The sequence below is a fragment of the Lonchura striata genome, chromosome 2, assembly GCF_050655825.1.
Source record: "Lonchura striata isolate lonStrDom1 chromosome 2, ASM5065582v1, whole genome shotgun sequence".
NCBI lineage: Eukaryota > Metazoa > Chordata > Aves > Passeriformes > Estrildidae > Lonchura > Lonchura striata.
The window spans coordinates 113,478,127-113,504,706 of NC_140704.1; the positions used below are offsets into that span (position 1 = coordinate 113,478,127).

Consider the following 26,580-nt stretch of genomic DNA (forward strand, 5'->3'; position numbering starts at 1 on the left):
AACATGCCTATTTTGTAGTTGCGAGTAATAACTTCTTCTATCCAGTGGTCAAAATAGAATTTCAGCATTACCAGGAGAGGTTTTGAGTGATACATATTGTCAGACTTTCTTGGCTATCAGTCTGGTATGAAATAATAAAAAATACAAAAATAATGTTTCAAATTCTGAAAACAAAACAAAACAAAAAAAAGAACTATACAAATGGAACAACTGAAAAATCTAAAAGTAAAAATATTTTAAAGTGATTAAAGTATTTTTTAATATATGATTAAGCAAAAATTCTGAATAAGATACTTGGGTTCATAAAAGAATATGCATATTTTATATTTACAAGAATTAAATATTACTTAAGCCAAAAGCCAATTTCAGATTGTTGAGAATTTCCCAGAAAAGGGAAATGCAGATACAATCCATTTAACATTGCCTGTCCTGGTCTGACTCACTGATGGGCATGTTGAGCTTGGTACCAAGGGCTGAGTGACAAATGGGGACATGCACGGCTGGCTTTGGCAGCCTCAGCCAGTCGCAAGACAGCAAAGCACCCATACTAAGTGGCATGGAGACGCGGTGTGCTGCAAAGCTGCTTACCCAGCAGGAGCATGGGACCTCACCCTGGCACGGGCTGAGCAGTCCCAGGGTGCTGAGTGCTCTTTTCCCAGCTCAATCCAGCCCAGGGAGTGCCAAGCACCTGCTCAATCCAGCCCTGGGAGGGCTCAGCAGGCTCAGGAGCACACTGGTGGTATTGCACTTTCGGTGATGAAGTGTGCCCCCCCTGCCAGCTTCAGTCACAGAGCAGAAGGCCACTCTAACTTCTCCTTGCCCATTCAGGGGTGGTTCAGGTGTCCCAAAGACGCAAGGAAGCACTTAACAACACCTGTGCTGCAGAACAGACAGCAAAGTAGGGAACCTTCTGTGGTTTCTTTGTCCCCCACACAACTGTGCTCCTGCCATCAAAAACGAGGCCAGAAGAGAGCTGTGCAGCACATCCTCTCTCCTCCCCTACCTGCAGTTTTGATCAGCTCTCCAGTTTCTCTAACACTCTCCCTCTCCGCTGTGTCAGCGAGAGCACAACCCATTGGAAGGGAAAGGTATGGCATGAGGAGGCTTTGCAGTTGGTAAAGGCAGAAAATCTTCCTCGTCTGCTTCAGATATTCTTGCAGCCTCATGAATAAAGCACTATTTTTTCCCAAAATTTGTTATGATACCTCTTCAGTGACAGCCTCATTCTGCTCTGAGCACTTCACTTCCGTGAACAATGTGCATGGAACTCACTCCTTTATGCCTGGAAGTAAGCAAATGGACTTCTAATTTAAATGAATACTTTTTTTAAATTACGTGTTCTTTATCGTAATATTCATTTAGTTTTTCTATTATACAGGGTGCAAAGAGAAAACTGGAAGTTGCATTCAAAGCAATGATAAGTTACCATTTTAATGATTCCTTATGTTGTGAGTAATTTATAAATCACGCAGTATCTTCTCAGCAAAGCTTGCCTCTGTTTTTAAAACGTACCTTTTTGTATCCAACAAAGGGTTTCAGTGCAATAAGAATTAAGGTGTGTCTCTTAGCTCTTACCTGCAAGCAATAATGATGTTGTCAAGCATTTCAGGTGAGACCAGCCCAGGATTTTGGGGTGGGGAAAGACACTCTGTTATACAGCATCTTCAGTTCTTCCCTCAGAGGGAGGCAGAGACACCTTGAAGGGCTGAGTATAAGGACATGTACAGAGTGTCTTTTTAAATAGTCACCAGAGCTGGGGGGGGAGGGGAACAGGAACAGGCTTGTAACCATAACTCTGTTGGACTTGTTTCTGAGAAGTCAGATGCCATGGATTGGCTCCCTCACCGAACGGCTGCTTTTCTGTTCCTTTTGTTGGTAAGTTGGATTTTAAAACAATATTTTTAAATGCTGTGAACCACGCCAGTTTCATCTTCCTCAGCAAACCATTGCATTTTACAATGTAAACTATTCCCCAAAAATATCTTTTGAAATTTACCATAAAAATCAAAGCTCTGCTCATTTTAAACTGCACTTACGAACATTCTATAAAATCAAATTACCTTTTCATTAAATACTGGCAAATATTTATTTTTATACTTTTGGAGATCTGTTGATGTTCAAAATGTGACTTTCTATGTTTACTGCATGATTTTTCAGGCAAATGTTTTCTGTGCTGGTATTTAAAGGTCACAGATATTAATAAAATTCTATAATTACAAAAATTTTAATAGTTGCATATACTTTAGTTCTATGTCTTTTTATCAGTTGAGAAAATACCTTTTTCTAAAAAATTAAAAACTCTTTTTTCTAAAATGATTAGCAAGATTTTTTCACAGCTGACCAAATACTATCGCTATTTTCAAGACAGCAAAAAATGACAAAATTTAGTGATATCAGTTAAGCAAAAATCAAGACTTGGCCTATTATTTCACATTGCAAAGGATTCCTGTGTTGTTGTGCCCTAGTGTCTGAGCCACCATTTGCCGAGCAAGTGAATGTATGATGAAAGTGTTGCTCTTTGGGTTTGTTTTTCTCACTGTAAAAAGAAAGTTGTGGCTATGGTCAAGTGGCATAGTTGTTCAATGTGCTCATCAAGGCATAGAAATTACCCAGAAGGGACTTAAAAGGGCTATGGGTGCCTACTGCTCCTGCAATCTGATTTTTGTGTGGATTAATTTTACTCATCTGTGCTGACCTCTTGAAATTTGGTAGAGGTTCAAGGCCCTGAAGATTGAGAAAAGCCGGATTTCTACTATAGTTATATCCTGTGGTTTTCATGAAATTTTACATTTTACACAGTGTGTTAGTATGTGAAAATGTTTGTTAACTTCTCATTACTAGCTTCTCTAGAAATGTTGTAATCTGAGAAAAAGTTTGTATTATAGGTTAACAAATCCTGAAATCATTATGAAAATACAATCCATTAATTTTAGATGACAGCTCTGCAATCTGTAAAGTAGAACTAATTAACACAGAGCAGCTGCCAAGCAAACAAGGGCAAAACTTGGCAAAAGCAAGTTATGGTTCGGATAAGTTTCTACTTGTTCAAGGCAGCAGAGAGTTGTCTGAGACTGGCCTGTTGTACATCACACTAACACTTCTGGATTTTCATGAAGCACTAGTGACTATTCATTTTACTCATTTACCTGGTGATGCACACTCCCAGTGTGTTGAAGTTCAAAATGCTTGACTGTTTTGTGTTTAAGACCTGTCCATTGAAAAGACATTTTACTCAAATGCTTTACTGCTTTATTTCTCTCAGCAACTCTGAAGCCATTTTCATTCCATAAGTATATTGTTGTTAAAATTGTGAGTGATGGAGAGTAGGTGCTGGGTCAGAAAAAAAGAGCAATTCTGGAAAATGACATTGTGGTTTGATGACTATCAAATATTTGAATTTTTACTACCCATAGGAAACCCTTGTTCTTGTTATGCATTCTTCTGCCCAGCAATGTTCATGATGGCTTGTATAAATTAATAGTATCTTTCAACGCTTTAAAGAAAGGTGGCAGACAAACTGTTGAGATCAAATTATACATTTATATGTCCAGTTTTAGTGTATTCCGAGAAAAAAAAATTGGCTTTCAGCTTAACTAATCTTTCATGAAAATCACCTGTCTGAATGGTGTGTCTGGTTAGTATATTGTTAATAAGTTTCATCAAATAAAATTAACATGGAGTTATACATATTTTAGTACACTACTGCATTTTCAAAAAAAAAAAAAAAAAAGGAAACTTACCAGCCCTGAAACAAATAATTTTCTCTATGGATTTCACCATTGGTGGGACTGATTCTGCAACCCTTGCTCATGTGACTTCAAAGACATTATTCTCATGAGTAAGGGAGTTCTGTTTGTGATACTAGCACAGACACGTTTTATGGAAATAACCTGTTTGATCAGGTATGACTCTTCTCCTGCCAGCTATCATGTGACACCCAATAATTTTAAATTCACCACATCTCTTATGCACTTTTGTCTGGATACGTTTTCCCATATGCTATCTAGGCTTATTTCCCCCCTCAGTTGTAAAGCTATGGTTACCCATCCTACTCATAACTTTATTGTACGCAAAAGGAGTCATGTTCTTGTAAATTCATGTGAAACATCTGCAAGAATTGAATTAGGAACTTGAAGGTTCTTCTGCTAAATATTTTGTTGTAGAAATACAAACTAAAGCGATTCCACATCCAGGAACTATCACCTAGGATTAGGTACTAAAGCCTGCAGTTTTACATTCCTAAGTAAAATGGCCCTTAAGAAAACATGCATTTGCAGCCAGAAGACTCTAAGTCATATCAGAATTCAAGTTTTATTGAGGAGATTTATTGAGGGCACTTAGCATTACTAATTTGAAAAACTCAGATTTTAATGATAATGGCATACACCCTATATTGAAATTACTTTTCTGTTCATTTTTCTAATGGTTAAAGTCAGTTACGCTATGGAAGTGTATTGTATCTGCATACAATAGAAGATACAATAGCAGAACAGTGGTTATCCTGTTCTGGTATTGTAATCAGAAACAAAGTGGAAACTTTCCTAAAGTTGTCAGTTCTTTGAGTAAACTTATTTTAAAATAAATAAAACTTTGAAGTATATTCTTCAGCCTGACATGAGCATTGTCATAATTCCTGAATTATTCCTGTCACAATTGTTGAAAGAGTAATGGATTATCCATCCTGGGTGCAATTCAAAGTATTGCTAACATAGGAAACACCTGGCCTCCTCTGAATTAGAAAACAAAAGGCCAGAAAAATAATACAGAAGATCTTTCCCTTTAAACTGGATGAAGTACATTGATAAGTGACATATGAAAAAGTGAAGAATAGAAAAGGAAAATCATATTTCAATTTAAAAAGTGGTAAAATTGCATATTTTTAAAATATGAGGGTTTGTCATATTTGAACTCTGCTTCTCATTATTTCATATGAACTGATGTATCAATTTTTTAAAAAGATGCAGAATGAATATAGGGGAAGGGTTCATTATTGTAAACCTTTTCTAATCAGGGCTTTGGATGAGTAAGAAAGACGTAAAAGTCCCAAAACGCTGACAGTACCAGAGCTACCACAGCAGCCTGATGACTAACACAATACGTGTGAGTTCTCAGCACTCCTCCCATCCAGGCCAACAACAATGCCACTGTTGACTTCAAAGAGAGAGAAGCAGATCCCATATGAATAATGCTGGGAAGATGTTAAAGGCATGTTCAGTCATTTAGATTTGAGTAGGTGGAGGAGGGAGGATTCTGTAATTACATATGATATTGCTTAGCACTCAATTAATGATTAGTTAATTCTTGTTTGTAAATTGCTTTGAGGGTGCAAAGAACAGTAGACATCCTACGGGCCTAATTCTGTCCCCAGTTGCATCAGAATAAATCCAGAATAACTCCAGTGTGACTCTAAGGTGTCATTTTGGACACAGGGTCCAGGTATCATTACAATAAAAGACAAGTTTTCAGACAGAACACTGTGCAAATGACAGAAACCATAAACTTGTTTCCTGCCTGCACATCTCCCAACCTGAAATAGAGGCAGTTTGTGCAAGTGAACTGACATCTAGATTCACTTCTGCTTCCTTTTTTTCAGAGACTAACAGACAGCAAATCCTGGCATCATTCTGACCAGGTTGCCTACCTCAAGGTCCTCAGGATACATCCCACACATTCCAGTGGCTCCTATTGCTTTAATTATTGTTTATCCCTGTGTCTTCGGAAAGTATTATACTTCGAGACTGGTTTAGAAGGGAATTTTTTTAACTACCTAGAAATTTGCTGGGGTTAGCTGCTAGGAGACAGAACTTATCTGCTTGAAATAGCAGTAGAAAAAAAAAAAAAAGGTTCTCATCTCAGATAATTAGAAATAGACAACTGGGTTAGGGAAGACTTCTAACTGCTAGTGACAGTGGAGAACCAGAAGTTACTAGCTTGGGAGGTGGAGGAGTCTCAAGTAGGATAAATGTTATTTCAAAGATGTTCAGATTTATCTGGTGAACTAGACATTTTTGTCTGATGTCTACCTGCCCTCCTTCCTATACCACAGCTATAACTGAGAGATATACCAAACACAGTCACCAAGTTCATCAGATCAGCCTTTTCAAATAATAAATGTACTAAGGACTCTGAATTCAAGTTCCTTCATTACCAACAAGTAGCAAAACGGGGTTTTCCTTCACTATCACTGCATAAATGTGAAAATACAGGGCCTAAATTTACAATCCAAACATCACCAATGGACAAATTCCTGTCGTTCCCATTACTGGTGCTCAAAACCAAAGGATAAGACTCCAGTGTGAAATATGTATTTTTCACTGCTTGAAAACAGAACTCCCTATAGGCTGAAATCAAGATATTTATGAATGCTCATGTCCTTAAGTAATAGAATTCTTTACAGGTATAATTCTTATTTCAGAAATACTCAGAATTGTTTTTCAGACTATGAAAGTGATGTGGCTGGGTGTGAGGCATTAGTCTCACTGTTAAGTAACAGGATAGGCCACATGATGCAGACAGCAGACAAGATTCACTAACACTGAGAGGTGCATACCCATACTTTGCCAGGTCAAGACATTGTTTGCATGCCAGAAGGGATTTCAGCATAAGGGTGGAGAGGATTTCATTGTGCTCACCGAATGAGGTGGGATAGACTGATAAGAGATGTTCAATTAGTGTTATTTCTGGTGGACCTCATCACTCAGACTCTCTCATGAGGGTGTAGTCTGCCCCTTTGACTCTTTCACATTCCCCGGTTTCCAAGGGGGATTATAAAAGAACAGGACTGAGTTCCCACTGGGGAGTCGGATATTGTCCCTTCTCTGAGATGAGGAACAGAACAGCTGCACATGAATTTGAACCCTATTCTGAAGCTGAAGATTTAAACAGTCATAAATTCAACATAAGATAACAAATGTATTGGTGCTTTTAGGACAACATGAACATATTGTAGTGATTCTCCTGCAGAGCACTTTTCTTAACCATTTATGTCAATAGCTGGCTCAAACAAGGAAAAAATCATTATTATGTGAATAGTCAAAAAATTTCAAGCTACATATGCACATCAAATGGGCAGATCCAGTTCAAACTCCTCCATTGAGAAGCAGATTAAGGCATCCATTATAGGCCAAGGTCTCAAGGAAAGTTTTGGGTAAAACCAGATCTGTTTTGAAAATGACAGATGGTGAATTCTTGCAGCATAAAGGCAAATGGGAAAGAGAGAGAGGGAGAGAGGAAGGAGGGTGAAGCTGCTGTTCATTAATCTGTTGCATGTAAGAAGTTGTCTTAACACGAAGTAAGTGGAAAAAATTTTGTGTCCATGTTCCAGTCTTGCCAATGCAATAAATTTGAAGTGAGGAAACTCCCATGATATAAGGATAAAAGATGCCAGATTTTAACCAAGTGTAGCTGACATTAAACCCCACAGATATCAGACAAAAAACAAAGAAACCAAACCAAAAAGCTATGGGAAATTATAAGGAAGTGAAATTCTCATAACTGCAGTTGTTAACATTTGTTGAGAAAAGAGAAATACTGCAATAATTTTTGAGTCACCAGGATATTTTGTAACTTCCAATGATGAATGAAACAAGAATCCAGTCCTGAAAATCCCATATTCTTCACCCTTTATTGTCTGAAGAGAGCCACAGCAGATCCTAAACCTGAAAGAGATGCTCTGAAGAAAGTAAACTTCATTTTCACACCCTGTTTAGGAATATAGCTAATTAAATTGTGCCTTCTTTTAAATTGTGCTAATCAATAAGTTGAGGCTCCTCTCATTTAAATTTTAGTTTTAAAGTAATTAGATACTGCGTCTGATCCTGCTACCTTTATTTACTCAAGATTAGTTGCATAGTTGAGTCTCAAATCAAAATTAAGTGCACTCCAGGGAAATTTGCCTGAAAACTGCAGGTGGGTTTCCATCTTACATTGAATCTCTTCAATTTCACTGGGAAGTTCCAAAAAAACCCATTTTCATTCTTTTTGGTTAAATTACATAATTAAGTACTCCAGGGGTATTGTCAACTTTCTAAATTGGAAAAATAAAAATAAAAAATAATAAATTATTTAGGATAAATACCTCTGGTTTCCTAGAGTGTTTGGTAAAAACTCTTGCAAATACTTCTCTCTTCAGCTGAGGTGTTAAAAATCTGTGTGGAAGCTTAATTTTGATGAAGGTATAGTTTGAAAATTGCTCTTGCATATCCATTCAAGCTCAAAGTTCTGTCTTGAAAGATAGACTGGATTTTGAAGCTTTTAACTGTCAAGGAATTTAGGTGCTGGGTATAGAAAAAAAGCTGAATTTCATTAACTCATTTGTTGAAATCTTGCAGCTAGATAAGCTATTGCAGTAGGCCTACAGTATAGCAATGTCTTGCAGCTGGGTTTTGCTTGCTGCATTTTGCCTTGCATTTTTATGTGCCAATATTTTTATTGTTTTTGCAGGTACTCTTGGATTTCAGCACAGGATTTCATGTAGAGGTAATATATATATTTATTTAGAACAGTTTTTCTGATTAAACAAAATGTAACAAATGAAAAATCATGTGTAAAATACTCAACTAAGACACTTCTCAACCTAAAGATTTAAAAGATATTTAAATATTAACCAGCTGCAGGTAATAACCTGCTAACCCTCTCAAGAAAAATTCACCTAAATATAAATGAGTATCTCATACAAATGAGTAATTTTAAAATAAATATGTACAGTCATAGTTTGGGACTCACAGACATGTAAAAAACCACATGGTAAAAAAGCACATGGTCTACAAAAATTTCTTTTCTTCTTATTGTTGGACATTATAATTGTCTGTATTTATTTAATATGGGCTGAGGTCACATAATACTGGAACTCTCTGTCAAAGGTAAAAGAATGGGATGAAAATGGAATGGCAAGATGGAAAACCTTTAGAAGACAAAAACGTGAATGGATCAAATTTGCTGCAGCTTGTAGAGAAGGAGAAGATAATTCCAAGAGGAATCCGATTGCCAGAGTAAGTGTGTGAATACTTGTGTGAAGGAAGTTTTGCCAAAGACAGGCTGATAAAAGCAGAGACATTTAAAAATTTGTATGCTTGGTGTTGTAAAAGAAAGGAATGTAGAATAAAAGAAAGATGATGCAACATTCCCAGCTCTGCTGAGGCAGTCTCATAAGGTGAATCCATGTGGCTGCTAAGGAGTAACCAGAGCCTTCCTAGAACATTGCTATGAGTCTACTTTCCAGGCAGCTCCAACCAGTGACATTTTTTTTCTCTCTCTCATCCTGAGAAACCCCTGAGCAGAAATTCAAAGATTGTACATGGCCTACAGGAAACAGAGAAAAAATAAATACCTTCCTGTTCTCTGACTGTGACCATACCCTTACTGAGTTCCAGGCTCAGTGTGATGCCCTTGGAGGTTTCTCTCTCCACTTCCCTGACAGATTTAAGAGAAATAGAAGGCCTTAAGGGGAGATGGATGTCTAGGTTAATGTTTTGTAAAAGAGTCTTCCATTGATTCTGTCAACTGAACCTTGTAATAAGTGGTTGAGAAACTGAAGTTATACGGCATTTTTTACAGGAACTAAGAACAGGAGGAAAAATCCTGTAGGGGGTCCTCTATAAACTGGCATAATTTATTATTATATCTTACTGTAGATCCGATCTGACTGTGAAGAAGACAATCCAATCACATACAGCATCTCTGGAGTTGGAATTGACCGTGCACCCTATGGAATATTTGTTGTTAACCCAAGAACAGGAGAAATTAATATCACATCAGTAGTAGATAGGGAAATAACACCAGTATTTGTTGTAAGTACTCCCCTTTTTCTTGACCTTTATAATGATGGATCCAGGGTGGGGCAGACAACAAATTAATTTGTTTCAGATTGCTATTTTGCTTCTTAACTTTTGGTTTTAAAACTAGTAAATCTCTTTATTTAGATACGTTGCTTTGCTAAACACTCAGTGACTGGTATAGATTTGGAACCACCTCTTGAACTTCGAGTCCGAGTCCTGGATATAAATGATAACCCTCCTGTATTTGCACAAACTGTGTTTACGGGATCTGTTGAGGAGAGCAGCATGGACAGTGAGTACCTCTGCTATGCCTTTTACAGCACTGCTAGTGAAGCTCACAGAATACAATTAATATAAACCTGGGATGGTCTTTCTGCTTTTCTTAGGCAATGACATAAAATGGTCAGGGCCACTGCAGAGGAGGGAGAAGCAGATGCTTCTCCAAGTGCTATTTGAGCCAGGGCTGGGGCTAATTGCTATAAATTAAACAGCAATGCTTCCTTCTCACTTTCCTCCCACACATGAGTGCTGAATGTTCCAGTTTCTAACCATACCATCATGCAAATTCTTTCAGATGTGAAAATATAAAATAAATAATTTCAATCCTTCTCATTAGAATAAAAATATCATTACACTTATTTCCTTGGAGGGTATGTAAAATACATTTTTCCTCATTTTTCTCTTTCAAATATTTGTACTTGTAGCCTGTGTACTTGCAATTGCAGCAGAATATTACTAATTCCATACTTTAACCATTAAAATGGTTCTTTTTACCAAAAGTGCAGCAATCAACATTAGACATGCATATAGGACTGAGGCAATGGTGCCTAACACTCATTTTCTTCTTTCTAGAAATTCTCATTTAAAGTTGTGATTTCTTACAGTAATCTCTATAAGCTCAGTACTTGCTGTATTTGCATATTCCATATGGTGATTAAAAGAAGCTCAGTGAAAGTCTGCATTATTCTTTCTGACTTTGATTTTTAATTAATTTGAAGTCATTAACATTGTCAGAATCAGTACTACAAAACTAAAGTTTTGTTTTTTCTCTGTAAATGTCAAGGAGTAGATAGCCTTCTATCATTTTCATACATTGTTTTAGCATTGTCTTGATGAGTTACTTGCAGGAACTCAAGAGATTTTCTGGGGGTTTTTGGCTTGGTATTGTTTGAGTGTTTTGTGGGTTTTTTTTTTTTAATTACTACTATTTTTAAACTTATTTTTAGACACGCTGGTGATGAAAATCATTGCAACAGATGCAGATGAACCTAACCACTTGAATTCTAAAATTGCCTTCAAAATAGAGAGTCAGGAACCTTCTGGTCCACCCATGTTCATTATGAATAAATACACAGGAGAACTCCATCTTGCAAATTATCTTGACAGAGAGGTAACATTTCCCCTTCCAAAGCTAAATAAAATTATGCTGTTTTGTATATGTGCTATGAGAGTGAGAAAAATATAGGAGAGAAAGGTTGTGGGTTTTACAAATATTAAGGGAGAAATGCATGGTTTTGATGTGTCACAATAAAATGTCTTAGTCAAATTCCTGCATTAGGAAATAGTAGCAAGCATGAGTTATTTATAAGATGCACAGATGGTCTTCTAACATACTCATTTCTCTTTTTGTGACAGCAACATAGTAGCTACACTCTGGTTGTGAAGGCATCAGACCGGGATGGGGCTGCAGATGGAATATCATCCCTTTGTAGCTGTAATGTGAAAGTTATCGATGTTAATGACAACTTTCCAACTCTTGCCCAAAGCTCTGTAAGTTTGCAGTAACAAAAGCAGCAACACTGATTTAAAACCCCATTTAAGACTCATCAGTAACAGAGCCCTTACTAACCTGTAGAGAACATTCACATTAACATGCTCCATGGGATTTATAGGGTTGTTCCCTTGAAGAGTATTCAAAATACAATCTGTCACTTGTGCAAAAATTCTGGTAACATACACATTTTTGTATTCAGAGATGTAAATCCTCACATTGTCAGGACTGACTTCTTTGTATTCAGAGAAATCCTGTAATACAGGTGCCCAGATCCCTGCAATATGAAATCATGTAAAATAACCCAATCTTTGGAAGACCATTTCTTACAGAAAGCACAAATCCTTTTCCCCTTAAGTTGCCTCTGCAAACCTTGGAGGTGATATGGCTTTTCAAATCTGTAATCATAATCACAGTTTTCCCCGAACACATGTTTTGGTTTGGTTTTTTTTTTTTTTTTTTTGTTAAATTGGCATGGACTGTGCTCAGAACATCCTTCAAAACAACCTCTGCACACAACTGTGTTTTCCTCGTATACATATATATATATATACACACATATATAAATGTTTGCTAATAGGTATTTATCTGTCATTTCAGTTTTCAACAAGTATTTCAGAAAATTCACTCAGTTCAGAACTGCTACGAATACAAGCTCTGGATGCTGATGAAGAGTTTACAGACAACTGGTTAGCAGAGTTTTTCTTTATATCCGGTAATGAAGATAACTGTTTTGAAATTGTTACAGATCGAGCTACAAATCAAGGAATCCTTAGAGTAATTAAGGTATGGATAAATATTGTGATTTAGCTCTTGACTTAAAAATTTAATTAATTGTTAATAGAATTAAACAGGCAGTAAAAACACTGTCACTAAGCCATCTAAAATGAAAATATTTTTAAATATTAAGGAAGCTTTTATGTATTATCTTGTTCTCTGTGGTTTACCTTTTAGGAACTGGATTTTGAACATATGCGAACTCACTCACTGATGATTGGCGTCAGGAATGTAGCTGCATTCCACCACTCTGTTGCACATGAGTACCAAATATTTGGGACACCCCTCACAGTAGAAGTAAAAAATTTGATTGAACCACCAAGATTTCATCCATCTTCAGTTGTGTTTTCACTGCCAGAAGGTGCAAGAGTGAATTATGTTCTAGGAACATACACAGCTATGGATGAGGACACTAGAACTATTGCAACAAATGTTGTGTAAGCTCTGCTCTGCTTAACTTCCTGGATGGAATAATTCTTTTGAGATTTCAATGGGATGAGGAATAGGTATTTTAAAGGACTCTTTAAAAAACTGTGATTATTGATTAGCAATAGAAAAATGGCAGTATATAGTATCATATTATATATTATATAGTACTATATTCTATATTATTGCAGAATAGTATATAGCCCATTTTTGTGCTATAATTGCCTTTCTTTCCTGACTACTTTCCTTTGCCTTATGCACAAGACAAAGAAAATATCACTTTTCTAACAGGCTGTACCTTAAATAGACTAGAATAGGGTTTGGTTTTTTATTTAGCCTAAGAATGTTTTTTCTTGAAACATTTGCTACAAGGAGGGAATTTGTTAGCATCACAAGAAAAGCAGGTAGAAAATACCAATAAGAGTCAATATTATCCAATCAGAATAGAAGAGGTCATTCTCATTCTCGAAAAAAAAAAATTACACTTGTTTCTTGAAATTCAAAATAATAACTGAGACTGTAATTTGCTTTTCAGTGCATGTAGAAAAAAATACAGCCTATTTACACATATTTGAAAAAAAATTCCTAAAACATAGAAACGTGTCAGCAAATACAACTGTAGAATGTTATAAGAAGAGCTGTGGATTTAACCATTGATATCAACAAGGGTTCTAGTAAAGGTTTGCAGGATCCAGAAAAGTTTTACTTTTAGACTATGATGCCACTTTCAAAGTAAAATGCTTTTGCTTTATTCCTAATTACTTTTCTGGTCTACATATTTTGGAGTCTACATGGATTTTGCTTGAACTGGGTGAAATTCAATACAATATAGCATAGCTGAAAGAAAATGCTCCAGAGTGCCAAATCTTATCCACAAAATAAATATGTAATACATGTATTCAACACCTAATGCTGAGTATTTTCACTTCACCAAACACAGATATAGTATAGGACGCGATCCAGCTGCCTGGTTCAGGATCAATCAAAACACTGGTGAAATCACACTGAACAAAGTTATCAGTCGGGATTCCGTCTACATTGTCAATGGGCAGTACCAAGCAGAGGTTCTGGCTATCACCAGAGGTAAGAAAATATATGAAGTTTTCTGAAATAAACTCTTTGTGTTCCATATTTCTCTAAATGTTTTCTGCTGTTTCTAGTTTTCCAACCCTAACTGCATTGTTTATAGTATCATTATTCCCTCCTGACCACAAATACCATCTTTTTTACAGGGACTCCTCGATATACTGCTACTGGCACCGTTGTGCTTTCAATAGATGGCATCAATGCCAATTGCCCAATTATTAATACTGAAATGAGGAAAGTATGTATGAATTCCCCATCAGTGATTATCTCAGCAAAGCATAGGAGTGGTGACCTCTATGCTACCCCCTTCACATTCAGCATACATGGCGAACCTCAGACTACATGGATTATCAGACGAATAAATGGTAAATTAACCTATATTTTGTAACAAAATAAATTATAGTAATAAGCTGTTATCTAAAATAACTGATTTGGATGTTACTTTATTAACAAACAAAACACTTATCTATTAAAATCTCAGTTAAATATGAATTTAAGTTACTCCAAATTTGAATATATGCATGTGTACATATATATATTAGAATATTTAAATCAGAATTATTACATGTGTTATATTTTAAAGGCAACTGAAAATTTACTAACAAAACTGTACTTTGAGTATAACTATTACAAGAGCCTTTATGGGTCTAAACATAATGAAGTAAATAAAAATAAATAATTTGACACTTTTTTCTTTCTGTTATCTAAAAATCCTAAGAATATAAAAAACTCAATTTTTTTTATTAGAGTACAAAGTTTATAGTTAGCAAAGCTTTACTTTTATGAGAGGCATATGAAAATGGCAAATTAAGATTACAACATTTTTAATTTATTGTACAAGTCACACCTACTTGTATTTTAAAGAAAATTGTTTTAGTCAGTGCCCAGTGAAGCTTTGCCAGTTTCCTTCAATAAGACATGAGAAAAGAATGAATTATTCAAATCCCATGCATTACTAAATAACAAAATTTGCATAGCTTACTGTTTACACAGAAGACTACATTAAATGGGAAATATCATAATTTAAAGTATTCTTGAGTCTCCTACCTGTCCTGAACAGTTGCAAATATTTAATCTTAAATATTTTAAACCTACTGAAAAACTTTTTGAAAAACATGTATGAGTTTCTTGAGAGAGGAATAGGAAATGCGTAAATCTCTCAACTTTTATCTTTACCATTGTGCAAATAAAATTCAGGAAAAGCAGCAGTGGAAATAAAATATTTTATTTTCCCCTTTTGTGTTTCTCAGGTTTAGAAGTGATAACTAAACTGATTTGGCTCAGGTTTTGCAGGAAAAAAACCAAGAACAGATGTTTATTTTATGCTTCAGCTTTGAGTAAATACTGTAGATGCATAAATAATTGAGGTGCTTAGAAAGGGAACAAATTTTTTCATTCTATTCTATGAATGTAATATACTATTATAGATTTGTAGAACACTTACAGTCAATACCTTCATTTTTCTTTTTTTTTTCTTCCCTCCAAGATTCCTCTGCAGAACTAGTGGGCCAGAACATAGACTTTTACCTTTATAGGATCTATGTCGTTGTAAGAGATAGCCAAGGCCGGCGCTGTGCTCGACCACACATAATTCCTGTGCAAGCTTGCCAGTGTGATAGTCGGAACTACTGCACCAGTGGGGCCACAAGAATAATTATCATTGGTGGTGGTGGTGGCGGCTCTGGTGGTGGCACTGGTGGCGGCACTACTGGTGGTGGTGGTGGTGGCACTGGTGGAGGAGGCCGGGAAGACGGAGGACAACAAGGTGGTGGTGATTCTGGCCAGACTAGACCTGGAGAAGATTTTGAGGACCACACAGACTGGCAGGGCTATACTGATAGCTATGATGGAGGCGACGATGTATATACTGCCTCCACTGACGGCGATTGGCAGGATAATACTGGCAGACAGTTAGATTCAAATACCACACTTAGTGGTGCTGCCATTGGCCTGATGTTCCTCGGTGGATTAATATTTGTTTGTAAGTATGAAATTAAGAAAACAATTTTTATCATTTTTCTTAATAATGTAAATAGCACATTTTTAAATTCTTCTAAAATAAGGTCGCTTTTTCAGTTGGTCATTAATCCATTGGCTTCTACTGGCCATTTGAAAGAGAAAAAAATTGTCTTTTAAATGAAAAAATTCCATAAATTTTATGTTATACATACATTTTTCATTCAAAATCAAGCATTTCCTTTCTAAGACTTGTTATCCAATTCTTAACAGAGCTGTCCTGTCACTTACATTTTGCAACTTGTACTTCCATTACATTACTAGAAGAAATGGGCAAGTATCAGCCCCAAGTTGGGTATGACAGAATCTAAGGAACAAGATTCCTTTTAACTCAAAGCCAGATTTTATAGCAGAACAATAAGTCATAGATTTTGAAATTTTTGGTTACTCCTTTCATACATTACATCTAATAAAAAATCAGTAGCATTTATGATAACAGGATCAAAATAGGACATTAATTCATTTGTCCTAGTATTCACGAAGAATTATGAGCTTCACAAATTCAAGTTAGAATTTATACAAGCAATTATTTCTCAGACTACCAAAATCATATGTGATCAATTTTTTTTCATGGCCTGGGCATCAAGTAATCAACATCTAAAATTTCCTATTGCAGAAATACTGACTACAAAACCTGAGGAAATAGATTTTTTTTTTCCCCTGTATTTTTGAGGAGGGGGATTCAGGTTTTGATCTTCATTTAGCAGGAATCAACAAACAAAAAATTTTGAAGCTTCAAAAGGCTGTGAAATTTGTAGTCCCCAGATGGTTTATCTTACAGGACAGACTGTCTTTCTGCCATTGGATATCTCCCTCATAGTCTGGAATAAATACATCCTTAGTTGCGCTGTATGAGGCAGCACTTTGTACATTGTATAGTCATTTCCCCTTTCCATTTCACTTTGATGTTCAAGTAATCAGAGGGCTGTGGCAACTCTCCTATGAAGACAGGCTGAGAGAGTTGGGGCTGTTCAGCCTGGAGAAGTCTCCAAATGAAACCTTAGGTCAGCCTTCCAGTGCCTAAAGGGGGCCTGCATAAGAGCTCGAGAGGACAAGGAGCAATAGATTTGAACTGAAGACAGTAGGTTTAGCAAGAAATTCTTTACTGTGAGAGTGTGAGAGTGATGAGACAGAGGCACGTGTTGTGCAGAGAAGCTGTCGATGCCCCATCCCTTGTTCAAAGCTGGGCTGGATGAGTCTTTGAGCAACCTGGTAAATGGAAAGTGCCCCTGCCCATGGCAGAGGGGTTGGAACTAAATGGTATTCAAGGTCTCTTCCAACCCAAGCCATTCTATGATTCTATGAATTAATATTGCATTACCTTTCTAAAATATGCAGCGTTTTTGATGCTGGCTATTACAAGCATTCTGCAATTTCCAGCACTGAGTTCTTTAAACAACTGAGCATAATACAGCACTCTGGGAAACCTGATTCACTCTACGTAAACATTTGGTTAAACTAGGGCTTGGGGTTTGCCCTTACTGCTTTTTCAAATCAAGCATTATGTATACATAATGTACAACTGGAGCCTTAGCCAATGATAACTGTAGTCAGGTAGACTCTCCACTGATTCTCATATATCTATTATTACTAATGTGTATGTCTTTTCTATTACAATACTTGAAGAAAAAAAGTATGCTTATATATCCAGAAAGAATAGCACTGAATGCTATATATATAGCAACACTGGTTCTGTTTATTTAATTTTCATACATATGCAACATATATTGGTTCAGCTGAGATAGATCAAAGTCTGTTCCCAGGTGCATAAGCATAAATTTAGAGTAACAGCCCCACCCCTGTGTTGCTCTGCTGTAACTAAAGGTAAAAATTATTCTGAATTCCAAATACAGGTATCTCCACAAGCAGCTAAGTCTGAAAGCCAAACTTATAGGCTACTTGGTTAGAAATATTTTAAAGGCATATTATCAAAAGTTCAGCTACTCCTGTGAGGAAGAGATGTCCTAAATCCTTGTTTCCTGTTCCTTTCCTGTTAAGTGATTCCAATTCTGATGTCAATGAGCGACTGCTGTGGCTGTGGACCTGGCGCTGCAGGTGGAGTTGGAACTGGGTTTGAACCTGTACCTGAATGTACAGAAGGGGCAATTCATCCATGGGGAATAGAAGGCGCACAGCCTGAAGACAGGGTCAGTACATCCCCCATATTTCCAAAACCAGAAGTAATTAATATTTAAAGGCTGCATTTTTCTATAGAAAGTGATAGTAACACTGTGTAATCTAAAACCAGTCTGGCATTGTCAATAATTGCCAGGCAGATATGAAAGGTGATTCTTAATTAACATTCACTGATGGGGTTTATGCATTTAAAGTAGTGGTCAGCTAGTTTGGCACAACAGCTTGGTGCCACTGTTCCTTCAGATGAAGCATAATAACTAGCAAGCTTCTTCAGTGCAAGTTTAGGAAAAGGGAACAGAAATCATCTTCACTGATCATTGTTCATGTTGACAAGGAAAAAACTTGTAGCCTCTTTGTTTTGGTTTGGTTTGTTTGTTAATGGACTTGGTGATAATGACTAACTATCACTAACAGTTTAGACTGGTAATTCTTTAACATAATTCACGAAGACTTCACAAAAACTTCTACAAATCATTCAAGGAGTCAAAATGTTGTTTTCCAGGATGTCTCACACATTCTTGCCCCAACAACTGCTGCAGGAGGTGATTTTGGTGAACCTTCTGGTAAGCAGATCCTTACTTCTTCTATGTTATGCTTTCATAAAGCTGTCTTTCAGAACTTCATGCCTTCAGATTCATGAGGACCTTTGGTTTCCCAGCCATAACCCAACCCTTCCAATCTCACATCTGCAGATAGTCAATCTCATGCTGGTAGGACTTCCAGTATGAATAAAAAGTCTGGGGCTTGAGCTTTTGAAGAGATTAATTTCTGCAAACTACACTTACTTTGAAATATCTGCCAAGGCTTTCAAATCCCAGGCAAATTTTTCTTTATCAGCACAGCTACTGAATGGAGGGCATTTTCAAGACACCCATTCAAGCAGAAATCAATCTTTAGCCAGAGTAAGGATATTTGCTTTCATAATTTGGGTAAAATCTTCAGTTCTTCCCAGTTTCCTGCTTCCCACAAGGGAGCATGTCAAGTAGCTAGTAAATTACTAACACTTTGTGTGTTAACCTAAACAAGCTGATACATAACAATAAATGTATGCTTCTGAGATAAGGTTCCTCCAGGAATTCAATGATCATAGAAAATAAGCCCAGCTGTGCAGTGCCACTTTCTCCTTCCCGTTCCTTACTTCAGAAGAGGAAGGAAGAATGTTGGCACAGAGCCATTTTCCCTAGTTTCTGACAGGAAGAAATGTTACTCTGCAAGACAACCTTTCTGCTGACTATTTATTATACAAAAATGCTCTCAAATTTCTCATTTCATAAAAGTGAAAAAAATATGTAATTTAGCCTATATTTCCCAGTGTAACCCTAGTCAAGACTACTGTATGCAATTATTTTATTATAATACGTGCTGATCAGTAAGAAAATTCTTTCCTTTTTATCATGTATTTAAAAATATGGAGAAGCTAAAATCCTGTAAGTATTACTTTATAACTTATTTTAAAAAACATTTCCAATATGCATTATAAAATGGTGGTTATTATGATCCATTGCTGTTCTCCCCTAAAAAATCTCACTACTAGAAAATGTGAAAGTAGTTATGAAACTCTTTCTTTTCTAGGATTTACAAAACTCTTTTTTTTCTAAGTGTGCAAGGGAAAATATTTTAATGCCAATGTTATCATAAATATGCATTTATGTATTTACATCTATAAACTATCTGATTTTCTAACACAAACCCCACAACAGCATGTATATGCACTAGACAGAATAATCTGTCCAGCCAATAACAAAATAAATCCCTGATTTACTAAAACATATGCACACATGCTGCCTAGCCTCAGGAATAAAATCAAGTGCTTAGATGTCTGCTAATACATATATAATTGTTACTGCACTTTTAATATTTGGTACCTGTGCATGTACCTGTGACTGAAATTGGTCTAAAATACCTTTAGAAACTCAAGTGTCATTATAGCATTTGTAAAAACAACTGACAAATTGTGTGTAAAGTTTCACAGAGCACAGGAGGGATAACTTTTTCTGCTTTCAGACATATATAATAACACATATGGAGGGGGAGGAGTAGTAGCTTCCGGTGTTGAAGAAACTACAGGTGTTGGCTATGGCACTGGTACTGGCTATGGAACAGCTGGAGGAATTTCTGGAACAGGAGAAGTAAAAGGGTCAATTGGAGGAACAATAAAAGAGTATCGAGAAGGAGGAGTGAATATGGCCTTCCTAGACAACTATTTCTCTGAGGTAATTAAATGCTATTCTTTGAGTTACATCTGTGAGCATGCTTTCTGTTAGATTCTCCTTCCCAGGTTACATTATGGAAATCCAAACTAATTCTACTCAAATTGAAACTTCCATGATATAAGACTGCTGTGAGTGCAAGGCTGACCACACTGGGGTAGGAAAAGTTACACAACACTTGTATTAGTACTGTCTTTGAGCTGCTGCCATAGTAGGTGGATTGTTCAACAGCCTTTTTGTAAGATTGATGGACATACTGCAGGTAGGGGTAGGAAGCAATTAAATGATTTCAACTTCTTAAGTACCCACCAAATTTATGTATTTTCTCAGTGTATAAATATTTAATAACTTTTTGGAATTGTTCACTCCTACTTCCTGTACAGTTTGTTCAATTATTTAAAGAACTTTAAACATCAGTTCTTCCTTATTTTTATTGCCATTTCTGCTCCCTAAAAACTTGTGAACTACCAGTGACACCAGTATGCAGTTTTTCAATTGGCAACACCTAAATTAGCCTTTACATATGGGATTAAAAAAAAGGTATGGAATTTACATGATTAATGGTTTTGTGGGCTATATTTTTATTCATATGCATGAACTGTGAGGCATAGATGTTATAACTGCATGTCACCAAAATATCAATTAAGATATAAGGATTGTTATATTTCAAAATCTAAAGATTTTGATTCAGTGGAGGAGAGAACAGAGCAGAATGCAGCAGTCCTGACAACCTGAGCATGGATTTCTCCCAGACTGCAATCTTCCTGCCTTGGCCTGAAGCACTATTAATTGCCTGCCAGTCACAGGCCTCCACTGCTATCTTCCTGGGTCATCTCAATTCCCAAACTCTCTGACTCCTCTTCTATCCTTTTCTGCTTCCTCCAGCCCCACTCTGCACTCACTTTAAATTATTCTCTTTCCTCCCTGATCTCTCTGCAATGACCACACGAGGATCTCCAACATCATCCCAAGTTGGTAATTGCCTTCTTGCTCAAAATGGACTCCCTCTGGACTCACCAAGCCTCCCTCACTGAGAGAATCCTCCATCCCATCTCCTCTTTCCTTGTCTCTTCATTGGTCCCCTTGCCACCCTGCTTCACTCCTTTTCCTACTACTTTGTTCAGATACTGCTGCCCAAAGAAGGCATGTGTTTGTCTGTCCCTTTTGACCCACAGGCAGAGACATTGATAACAGAACAAATTAAAGATGCTACGTGTTGGCAGAAACAAGAATTAAATAAACTTATTTCAAGGTTAAGAAATGTTGATGGTATAGTCTGTCCTATTGGTGTCCTATTTTTCAAGTCAGGTGGGCCTTACTGTGCTTAGGGAAACTTTGCTGTGGTTTGAGTATTCATGGTTAAAAACCTGACAAAGTTCACTCTGTTATTCTGTTCTCTTTTTTTTTTTTTTTTCCATTTTTTTGTTTTTGCAAACTACAGAAAGCATTTGTATATGCAGATGAAGATGAAGGTCGGCCAGCAAATGACTGCCTATTAATTTATGATCATGAAGGAGTCGGTACTCCTGTTGGCTCTGTGGGCTGCTGCAGCTTTATTGGAGAAGATACAGATGAAACATACTTGGATACATTAGGACCAAAATTTAAGACCCTAGCAGAGATCTGTCTGGGCAAAGAGATTGAACCTTTCCCTGATGTCAACCCACCCTGGCCAGGGGTCAACATTCCCTTCCCCAGCCCTGAAATTGATCTAAACCTCCCGCCACCGGGGACCACCATCGTTGTCAATGGAAGTGCACCTATGCCTCCCACCGCTGGCACTACAACGGTTGTTACTGAAAACACCTACACATCTGGGGCAACCATACAGACCCCGAGGCCAATGCCGGATCCCCTGCTCCATGGCAACATGACGGTGACCGAGACCTACACCTCCAGCGCGCCCTCGCTTTGCGTTGACCCTCTGCGTGCATCCAACGTCGTTGTGACAGAACGAGTTGTCGGGCCTGCGTCGGCCTCTGATTTGCGTGGCGTGCTGGATATTCCCGATCTTACAGAGGGCTCCAACGTTATCGTCACGGAAAGAGTAATCGCGCCTAACTCCCGACTCCCAGCATCTCTGAGCATTCCTGATTTGGTAGATGGGTCAAATGTGGTAGTGACAGAAAGGGTGTTCAGGCCTGCCTCCGGCATGCCGGGCAGCCTAATAAATATTCCCTCAGAGTTATCCAATGCCCACAACGTGGTGGTCACAGAGAGAGTAGTGTCAGGGTCTGGGATGAGCAGCCTGGGAGGAACAAGCCTGGGAGGAGCAAATCTGGGGGGCCTGAGCAGCACGGGTCAGATGCTCAGTGCTGAATGTCATCTTGGCCAAGGAATGGGCACGGCATCTCCAGGTACCTCCCGAAGACGAATGACAAAGTACAGCACCGTGCAGTACTCCAGTCAGTAAGGCCTCTGCTGGCACCCCTCTGCTGAAATCACCATTTGCACCAACACTCATTAGCTGCCACCCGCCAAGAATATTGTTATTATTTATAACTAAGAAATAGCGCTAAAATTTATGGGGTTCCTGCTTGTTTGAGGATCTCTGACAGGTGTCCCATTTTAAAGTCAAATGCACTTTGTCAGTGAAGGGAAAATAGAAGTTAGCTTTAAATTTCTTTCTTTCACTCCACCTAGCACCACAAGTGCATAAAGAGACTAGTATTTTTGGAGAGATATCTGATTACCAACTAGAGCAGTAAGAGGGGATACTTGTGTGCACACAGCATGAATTAATGTCTTACAAAAGCATGTCAAAATAGTGTACAGCTGAGTGGTCTCTCACAATAAGCAGATTTGGGTTAATAGGCCCTCACTGACAAGAGAGGAAAAGAATGTAGTTAATAATTAGTCATCTCAAGACTAAATAAGCACTTTCAAACGCATCATTTTACTTTGCATGTAATTCAAGAAGTGCTACAAAACGGCACTTTGAACCATTTCTCTCATCACCAACAATAGTTATAAATAATAATTATATAAACATAATACACTTCCATTGCTTTCTGAAGTTCTCAGTAAACAAACATCCTGACAGAGCCTGCAATACAGTTCCTGTCACAGCGAGGAGCGATTTGTCACAGCTGGTGCTGCCACGTTGACACTGTCACCCAAGAAGATGTTGGCTTCATCCTTTCTCCATTGCCATTACAGCTTTGCTTAAATCTAAAAGGACTTCAGTGACAACCAGGAACTCTTTGTCAGATTTTTGTGCCAAACTATGACTACCATTTAAATTGCCAGTGTCAGGTTATATTAAGAAGGTTATAATATACTGTGTCAATTCTCATCTCACATACTGATAAGAAAAGAAAATCTTGGAAGCTTTGTGATGTGAGGAGGCAATAGCAAGTATTGTATTACTGACACTGGTAGCTGAAGTCTTCCTGAAAAGAAAAAAAAAAACCACTTGGAAGCAATATAAATTTGCTAATACGCAATGTGGAGAATTTTTATTTCATATGTCAATGTATTTTGCATTGATATTTTGAAAGTTTATTTGAATGTATTAATTGAAAAAGTCATTATGAGTTTCTAAACTTAATTAAATCTGGCTTTTATTTTCCCACAAAAACAGCTCTGCTGGACTCTGTTATTCTAATAATACCTTAACATGTCTTAGAATATGATCTGAAGGACCAAAATACTGAAATATACCTTTTATCTCATTTTATTTGTGTATCATATGTATAGTAACCATAGCACACACAACATTGCTTCAGTGTAAATAAACTAGAGTTATAAGGAGGGACTAGCTTTTTTTGCTAGACCACCAAATCAGTAGTTTTCCCACAAATTTTGCTTCTTTGGCTTTTACAGATAAGTTAGTGAGAAGTTTAAGAGTTGTCTGTGAACCTCCCACTCCATAAAATACAAAAGAAACTCAATTGCATATCCAGACTGATTTACCTCAAGAGAAATGGATGACCAGTTTCTGAGTCTGATACCAAGAAAATGTCTTTTAAAATATGTTTTTGGAAATGCCACTAGATCTGCTGTCAACAACAGCCTGCAGTGCCCCGAGTCAATGCTACTGTCAACATCAGTAATCTCTAGGAATCATGACTGAATCCTAGGCTCCAGGAAAGTCCATTCCATAGTTTCAGGTTCTTTTCTACAGCAACTGGGCATGCTAGGTACTCTGCCCATAAAATCTGACGTATTGCTGGTTTCACTTCTATCTGCAGCCTTGATTATCTTAAGTACCACTAAAATTGCATTGACTTTGAAGGGATTAGTCTTTCCTATAAGATATGTACCAACTGTAATTATGGTTCCTGGAACTATTCTTTAAAGCAGGAAAATAGGTACTAATATATAAAGCTATATCCTTTTACATCTGGAGATGTACATTTGTGCAGAAGTTCACTAAAATGCTGACAAACTCCCTTTCATTTTGCTAACCACCTGTTTGCACTAAAAAACAAATATTTAAAATCTATATGACTATCTGGAATATAAAAAGCCTATGCAATACACCCAAACCCCACTAGAAAATATTTTAATGTAAAAAAAATATTTCCATAATCATCTTAAGCAAATCAGAAATATTTTTCTGAATTGTATTCAAAGTAATGAAACTTCTCTTTAGGAGCACATTCTGAATTCCTTGAACAGGAATGCTTTGTGAAGTATGAGTGTCTGAACTATGGTCTTTTGCACGTCTAGAAATAGGGGAAGAATGAATAGAAAAAATAGAGAAATAGAAAACTAAAAGAAAAATAGAGAAATGTTGTTCAGATGACAGATTTTGGTTATGTGGTGGTTGTCTATTTCTAGTACTATATTTTACCAACTTTTTAGTTATTAATTATTGTGTAATACAATTTCTTGAAATATTTCTAGCATCTTATTATATTGGTTTCTCACAACAAACAGCAATTGCATTATCCAGTGCATTTCTGGATATTAACTCCTATTGCTATGTAATTTGTACAAACTTCCTAAAAATCATTTTCTTAGTGAATTGAACATTCTTTTAGGTTACTACAAATTGTGGAAGAAAAAAATGCATGTGAAGATGGAACAATTATTTGGTTCATTAAAAATTCTGTTCAAATTCTTTTTCTAGCTTTATTGTTTAAAAAATAGCATATAGTTTAATTCTGGTCAGAAGACATTAATTTGGTTTCTTTTCTTCCTGTTGTAATTTAAAAGCCTGTTTGCTGTCTTACCTTTAGTCATACTGTTTAATAATGAAGAATGAATGGTTTTCAGGGAAGAAAGAGAGTGGTGATATCAGTTCTGCTCTAAGCCACTCAAGAGAAATGCTCTTACTTAGAGTCAGCAACATGCAATATCAAGTGTATAGCTTGCTTTTTTTTTTTTTTTTTTTTATCTCGGGTTTATTTGGGAATAGGATCCTACAGTCTTAAACAGGCTCTGTGAGATATTGGCATCATGAGAAGTATACTGACATGGAAGAAAACAGAGCCACAAGCTGAGGGTCTCATTAGATTTCTATCTTAGGAACACAGTCTCAATTTGAACTGCAAGTTTCAATACTTCTTACTCTGTCCTAATTCCATGGTAATAAATAACACTTTTAAACTGTTGTGAGCAGCACTTACTATGCACAATATGAAAAGGCCACACAATTTAAGCAACAATTAGAAAAAATTCTGCCATTTTGCTTGAATTAACATAACTGCATAATTCAAATGCTCCTCACTGCTGAGTCGCCAAATGCATCATTTTAATTTTATTTAAAATACAAATAATATTTCTGTGTGTTTGTGTTTTCATAAATAAAAATATTAGAGGTTTGTTTGTAATAATTTCTGAATGGCACTGAAAAAATACAATAAATGATCATTTGGAACAACATGTTTTACATAGAGTGGCTCAGAATATTTCTTTTTCCATTTATCAGTGGAAAATACAGTTTCCTTAAAACTGATTGGGTTTTTTTCAGAAAAAAATCTCCTTCTTTCATGAAACAACAACAAAAAAAAAAAATAGAAGGTGTTGATTTATAAAATCAGGTAATTCCAAAACAAAATTATTTCATGTGTCAAATTGACTGCAATACTTTATTTCAGGTTGTCAAGCACAAATGTGTGTCATGTCTCACAAGAATTACAGTGCAATTTCCTCAACCTATCATTCTCTGCATTGTTCTCTCTCTTTAGACATCCTTTTCTGTGATACCCTTCAGTTCTGCAGCTCTGAAACAGTGCTTCAGAGGAGCTATAAATTAATGCTGGACTACAAGCCACAGAGAGAAAGACAGCAGAACTCTCTAGAAACACAGTATCTGGGCAGCACAGGTATCACAGGTACATTCACTCCATATTTGTCAGAATGAGTTGAACCAAGGAAAAGCACTTTGGTTCTAAAATCAAATTTCTTTCTAATATTCCAGATCAGTGTTCAT

General features: G+C 36.7%; 1 protein-coding gene and 1 long non-coding RNA gene across 6 annotated transcripts in view; one reads left to right on the forward strand and one right to left on the reverse strand.

Annotated features, from left to right (window-relative positions):
* Positions 1-26,580, reverse strand: part of LOC146768377 (uncharacterized) — a 95,385-nt gene that overhangs the window by 61,098 nt on the left and 7,707 nt on the right. The window lies entirely within an intron of this gene.
* LOC110468139 (desmoglein-4) lies at positions 1,652-26,039 on the forward strand. Its single transcript, XM_031504024.3, has 16 exons — positions 1,652-1,875; positions 8,443-8,478; positions 8,862-8,990; positions 9,633-9,788; positions 9,921-10,068; positions 11,003-11,166; positions 11,412-11,546; positions 12,148-12,333; positions 12,502-12,761; positions 13,691-13,833; positions 13,983-14,201; positions 15,323-15,817; positions 17,851-17,999; positions 18,491-18,551; positions 19,993-20,201; positions 21,640-26,039. Exons 1-16 carry the CDS (start codon positions 1,828-1,830, stop codon positions 22,609-22,611), a joined length of 3,510 nt encoding a protein of 1,169 aa, XP_031359884.3. The 5' UTR covers positions 1,652-1,827; the 3' UTR covers positions 22,612-26,039.